This window comes from Bison bison, unplaced genomic scaffold (genome assembly GCF_000754665.1).
Source record: "Bison bison bison isolate TAMUID 2011002044 unplaced genomic scaffold, Bison_UMD1.0 scf7180017864061, whole genome shotgun sequence".
Classification (NCBI taxonomy): domain Eukaryota; kingdom Metazoa; phylum Chordata; class Mammalia; order Artiodactyla; family Bovidae; genus Bison; species Bison bison.
Genome location: NW_011494633.1, coordinates 6245529 through 6251999, shown reverse-complemented (window position 1 = coordinate 6251999; position 6471 = coordinate 6245529). Strand labels below are relative to the sequence as shown.

Genomic DNA, 6471 nt, shown 5'->3' with positions numbered 1-6471 from the left:
TGGCTACTGGCTGAGCGAGAAGAAAATAAAGAAGCTGAATTTCCAGGCCTTCGCCGAGCTGTGCAGGTAAGGAGGGACGGGGCTCCAGCCCCCCACCCCCCGGGGACCCCCGGCATGAGCCCCAGGTTCAGCCTCGGGGGGCTGGGGGCTGTTTCCGGAGGTTAGAGCGAAACGGGAAGAAACGGTGCGCGGGGACCCTGAGTCCGAGTAGCCAGGTGGCTGTGGTGGCCGCTGGCTGTGTTCGAGGGAAGCGGTGGGCAGTACGGGCGGTGTGGCACGGACCAGGGCTCTCAGGTGCACAGGGACCCCGGGTAGGGAGACCCCTGGCTCCCCCGGGCGTGATGGGAGCGCTGCTGAAGGTGGCAGAGGGACCAGGGAAATGGGGGGAATCCACGCTGTCTGCCTGTGGCTGGAGGTTACTTTTGGACTGGAGTGGTCCTCTTCCTTCTTCCCCCTTCTCTTCGTGGAGGCGGGCACCCATGTTTGTGTGTTTGCGGGGCACCTACTAGGTGCCCCTCCGGCGCAGCTCTCTGCAAGAATCTGTCATTGCATGTTGCTGGATTAAGCCTCTTTGAAGCGAGTAGCAATACTTGGCGTGTAGGTCATTTGCTGTCTCATTAGAGCCTCGCACCAGCCTTGAGAATTGGCTGGGCTGGTGATTCTGGCCCACATGTCTGAGGGGGGGAATCCATCCGCAGAGAGGTCGGGTACCTGGCCCGGGGTCCCACAGCCAGGGAGTGGCTGGTGCAGAATGTAAACGCTTGTGTAGAATGGCCTTCTTCCCTCGAGGTCCCCACCCCCCACTCCGTGCAGTTCCTTAGTGGTGAAGACTCCAGGTGTTTTATTAAGATGGGATCACATTCTTGGTCCATTACAGACGCATCCAGTCTTGGGTCGGCTTTGCCTCACCTTGTTCCCCTATGGTGGCTTTGCCTCTGAGAAGCCCTTAGTTAAATCTGGTTCTTAGTGAAAGCCTAAGAGAATCTGGCTCCCCAAGCCTTTTGCAAACTCCAGGTGGAAAACCTTTTGTTATGCCGTGTCTCCACTTGGTAGATTTGATTCTCAAAAATGGGCCCCCCTTGCATTTTTGTCTTTTTTGGGTCACCAAACATAATGATGAATTGAACAATTGAGTTTCCTTATCTCCTGGCATGCGGAGCGAGTGGCTGGTCTGAGCTGGCCTGTGCAGGCTGGCACAGCACCTCTATGCCCCTCTCATGCCTGTCCCCAGGGCCTGCTGCTCCTTGGCCTGTTCAGCCCTGCAGGCGCTCTGCTCCCTGCAGCCAGAGGGGCACACCTTGTCTAAAACAGTTCCTGAGGGTTGCGCATCCCTCGGTCTGGGTATGGAGTTGGCTGCCTCCTCTCCTGCTGGCTTCCCTGGGAGAAAGCACGCTTTTCATTTTCAGGAGGGCATGCCAAATGACCGGGGAATTCACAAGGAAACGGGGAGGAACTTGCAGCCAAAGCCTTGGAAGTGTGAGGACTTTTGCAGCATTAGAAAGGGGCGCTTGAACACACACACGTGGATGATGTGCCCTAGACACTGAAGACATGTGCAGAAACCCCTTTGATGTGTTCTTGAAATCTGGTCTGGTGTCGGGTGCCCAAGCTCCCCCTGCAGTCCTCTGAGACTTGGGAAATCCCCACTGATACCTTGCACCCTTTTTCCTGAGGTCTTTCTCTATTTGTGTCGTCCTGTGCCTGCAGCTGAAGCACGAGGCTTGTCATCTGGTTGGTATGTTTTGCTTGGTAATTAGGAGGCTCTCGCAACACAGTTCCCACCGAGACTGAGACTCGTGGCTGGGTCCTCAGGCTGGACTTGCAGACTGCCTTTCCCTCCCCAGAGACCCTCCTGCCCTTAAACACTGGGGGGTTCAGGGCAAGCTATGATGTCAGCCGTTCCGGGGAAGCTCCAGCATGGAGTGTTCATTTCTCTGAAAGAGTGGTTGCGTTCAAAGTCTAGTTGCCTTCTTCTGGCCAAAATATTGACTTCAAAGAGAGGAAGAGAAATATCTGGGTCATTCTAGAACCTCAGGAAACCCACTTTGTGTTTTCATCAGGGGAGCTTTAGCTATTTTGTTGCTTAAGCTTAGGAAGGAATGGAAAACACCGAAAAGAATTTTTCTGTTTCTTCTCTCCTTTTTTATGGATACTTTCAGGGTGGCGCCCCCTGGTGGCCGCATTTCTGTACTGGGTGCAAAGTACTCCCACCCTCTGGAGTGGCCAGAGTCCTTTGCCCGCTGGTGGGTGTGATGTGAATGCTGGTGCAGTTTCAGTGGCTGAGAGGGGCTGTGGACGGACATTGTCACGTGGGGTTGCCATTTGGATGGGTGATGAATCATCCTCGAGTTCCATAGTGAAAAAGTCCAGAGATGTTTGAAAATGGCTTGAGGTCCTGCTGCGAATGTTTGGGGCAGTATCAGCGCTGGAGAGGATGACTTGAACGCAGCGGGATGAGTTGTTTCGCCAAATGCCAGGCCTTGTTAAAAAAAAAAAAAAAATCTTAGGACCGGAAGGGAGATCTTGTCTACCCAGCCCCTTTGTTTCACAGGCACGAGACGGGGCAGGCTCCATACTTCTGTTCCTTTTGTTCAGCTACTAGAATGGGCGGACCCCCTCGTCATGGTCATGGGGGTGCTGCCGTTCTGTCTCAGAGATTCTTCCTTGCAATCCTGAGCTGTGGCCTCAGCAAGCGTCTTGTCTGCTCTCCAAGGAGCATTGCCCCCCGCAGGTGTCTGTGGACCGTGGACCGTTGGAGCAGGTCCCACCGGGACACCTTAGCAGGGGGGAGGGCCGTCCCTTCACACCCTGGTCCTGCCTGGTTTGTTGATAAGTTCTTTGCCTGCATTAGCCCAGGGCTCTGGGAGGCTCCGGGAGGAGGGAGCTGCGAGTTTCCTGTTAACAGTAATTTGGCTTCTAGGGTGGCCCATACCTTCAGGGCCTACATTCCTTTATTTTAATTTCTTTTAATTTTAAAAATTATATACTTTTTGACTGCACTGCAAGACATGTGGGATGTCAGTTGCCAGACCAGGGATCGAACTTGCGTCCCCTGCAGTGGAAGCGTGGTGTCTTAAGGAGCGTCCCTCTGGCTCCCTGACAGATAGGCCTTGACTTGGCTTATTTCTTGTGGGAGTGTTCGTTCCCGACATTTGCCAGTGAGTCTCCCCCTCTCCAGGGATGGCTCTGCTTGTGTCCCCTTGGCTTCCCACCTGCCTGCCCCTTCCCCTAACCCTGGAGCAGCCTCAAGGCTTCCTCACACGCAGAAGGGACTTCAGAGGGGAAGCCGAGAGGTAAAGCTGTTAGTTGAAAATGTTGGGTGATTTTTTTTTTTTTAAATGCTCTCAGTTCTCCGCGGTGGCCCGTGCGGATGTGCTGGCTGACCCGGTTCGCTGTGTCCACGTTTTCTGTGTCAGCCCTCCAGCGCCTCGCCTCGCCGCTCCTCTTTCCTGCAGCTGAACTTGCGGTGCAGGCTGTGGTGGAAAGACACACGACGTCGCAAAGCATTTTGGTGTGAAATGTGTCCTCTGTCCGTCTTTACCATCACGTCAGCTGACCCGAACGCTTTCCTTCCCGGAACCTCATCTCACGTCATCCTCCCAGCAGCCCAGGGTGGCAGAATGGGGAAACTGAGGCTCAGGCCATATGAAGGACTTGGATTCGAAGTGAAGGGCTTCCCTGAGCCCAGATCCCAGGCCTTTACACCTGAGGATGTGGCTGCCTTGTTTATTAATAAGTTCTTTGCCCAGGTTAGGCCGGGGCTCTGGGAAGCTGCAAGAGGAGGGAGCTGGGAGTTTGCTGTTGACAAGAACCTGGCCTCTCAGGTGGCCCATACCCTCAAGGCCTCCATACCTTTATTTTTATTTTATTTTTTTAATGTTTAAAATTTTTTGATTTCTGGCCATGCCTTGAAGCATGCAGGATGTTAGTTCCCTAACCAGGGATCGAACCTGCGCCCCCTGTGGTGGAAGCGCTGCGTCTTATCCATTGGACTGCCAGGGAAGTCCTCATTCTTTTCTTTAAATGAAGGACTCTAGGTTTGTTCTTTTTGCTGGGAGGATTTAGCGTGGTTCTATCTTTGGGGAGGTTCATAGTGGGGAGGAAGGAGAATTGTTTCCAGGGTTAAGTGATGCTGGTCTGTGAGTGGGTTTTATTTTTTCCGTTTCTTAATGATTGGATCTGGCACCATTTTGGGGGCATGGGGGTGGGAGGAGGTACTGACTTAAGTAACCTTTGCAGATGCACACTGGGACTGTTCATACTTAGCCTTTCAAATAAACACGTTCCACCAGCCTGCTGCGGGGGTGAACTGGGCTTCCTATGGGAGAAGATGGACCGCCAGGGCCGCTGCTGTCTGTTGATGAGCCTGCCCGGGTGCCGAGCCTGCCCGGGTGCCGGGCCTGCCTCGACAGCAGGCCACCCATGTGACCGGGGCTCGTGCCTCGGTGTCCTCACTTGTAAAGTGAGGCTGATGACAGTATTCGCTCAGGGGGACCCGGACTGTGCCTGGAACTCTGTGGGTGGTGGTTTCTGCTGTTACTTTTTAGTTGGTCCTTGGGGAGTGGGTGAGTGGGCGTCTGCCCGCAAATGTCTGTCTATTCCTGGATCTTGGGCATTTGCAGGTTGAGTGTTCCTAGTTGGGGCAGTTTTAGAGCGACCCTGAAGTCCAGGAGGGAGGCTGACTGCTCATCCTGCCTGGGTGTGGGTCTGGGGCAAGGCTGGGGGTGCGGGGTGGGGGAGCCTACCCTGCCTGCTGCCCTGCCAGCATCTCCCTACACACCCAGCCCGTGGGGATCTTACAGCCCCTTGGAAGCTGGGGCTGCGGTCTTCACCTGTTTTATGGATGCAGAGCCTGAAGAAATTATGTTAACGCAAGACGATACTTTTGTTTTTTTCAAGTTTGGAGATTCAAGAGGAGTTTGTACTGGGTTTCCTGAAAATGCCAAGAGTCTCCATGCCAATCACGCTACTGCTATGATTAGCTCACATTTATTTTTTTATCTTTTTGAATATTTAATACATGCCTATGTTAAAACCTAGAGGATTCAAAATACACAATGAAAAGGACTCAAAATACACAATGAAAAGTCAGTCCATTTCCTCCTTGTTCTTGAGTTCCGGTCACTCAGGGACACACGCTGTCGGCAGTCTCTTTCTCTCGAGGTGTTTTTTTTTTTTTTAACTTAAAAAAAAAATTGAATGATTCTTGAAATTCTGTGGTACTTTACAGTTTTCCAAAGTTTCACACATGTGATTTTGTATGTGTGTGACAGTCGCTAGGTCATGTCTGACTCTTGCAACCCCATGGACTGTAGCCCGCCAGGCTCCTCCGTCCATGGGATTCTCCAGGCAAGAATACTGGAGTGGGTTGCCATGCCCTCCTCCAGGGGATCTTCCTGACCCAGGGCTAGAACCTAGGTCTTCCGCATTGCAGGCAGATTCTTTACCATCTGAGCCACCAGGGAAGCCCCACACGATTTTGTATAATAATATAATAACCTTTTTAAAAAATCCCCTATTCCTATGTTGCCCCCCTCCCCACCCCCAAGGGTTTTGTGCAAAACACAGGGCATACGTGTATGGATCTCTTCCGCACGTATTGGTCTGTCCTTGGCTCCTTTCATGAAACGCTGTGTCTTAGAGACACTGCCCATCACTGCTTCTCTGGGGACACTTCTTATCACTTACCTCCTTTCTTTAACGGCTGTGGGTTTCAGGTGTTAAAACAATGGACCCTATTTCTTGCCCTGTGCTTGGCGTCTACTGGTGTAGATGGTAGGCAGGGCGTGCTCCACCCCCTGGTCTGGCTGCTCATTGCCAGATGAGTGAGGGGGTACAGGCGTTTGACTTTTTCGGGGCAGTTCTGAAACCACTCACCAGGACAGGGTGCTGCTCACTGGTGACAGCGAGCGGAAGGACCTGTCACCCACTCCCTCCCCGGCACAGTGTGTGGACATTTTTGATCTCGGCCACACACATGGGTGAGAAATGATACTGTTGGTTGCGTTTCTCTTATGATGGGAGGACTGAGTTCCCGTGGGCAGGGATGGCCGTGCTTGCTGGGGCAGAGCTCGGCTCACTTGTGCATCAGGCTGGGGCCTCCCTCCCAACCCCTGGGCCCTCCTGCCTCCACTCCACGGGTTATTTCTCCTTGATGTTTAGCAGGCTTGGGGCATTCAGCAAAGGCCCATGTAGTGAAGTGCCGCATGAGAGTTGGCTGTTAAAGAGGGTTTCTGTTCCTTGTTGTGTTTTGAGTTCAGTTTGTAAGCCGGCTTTTTACAGGAATATTCTGGTACCTTTTTTAGAAAGCCAGATTCATTTAGAAAGCACATGGTCATCCAGGAGCTGAGCACCTACTCCTTGCCACCGTGTGGATCTCAAACGCCATCCCTCTGGGTGCGGGAATCTGGTCCACGCAGCCATTCCCGCTCTGCTAGCCGGCCTGGGCATGTGCGGTCTTGCTGGGAGGGG

At 53.1% G+C, this 6471-nt stretch overlaps 1 protein-coding gene across 1 annotated transcript in view; it reads left to right on the top strand.

The window, feature by feature from the left end:
• Position 1: 1 nt before the first annotated feature.
• ITPK1 (inositol-tetrakisphosphate 1-kinase) overlaps positions 2–6471 on the top strand; it is a gene marked incomplete at its 5' end in the record, with an annotated part of 161923 nt that continues 155453 nt past the window's right edge. Inside the window, one exon of the mRNA XM_010836263.1 lies at positions 2–66. Coding sequence (XP_010834565.1) covers positions 2–66 — 65 coding nt within the window. The remainder of the gene's footprint in view (positions 67–6471) is intronic.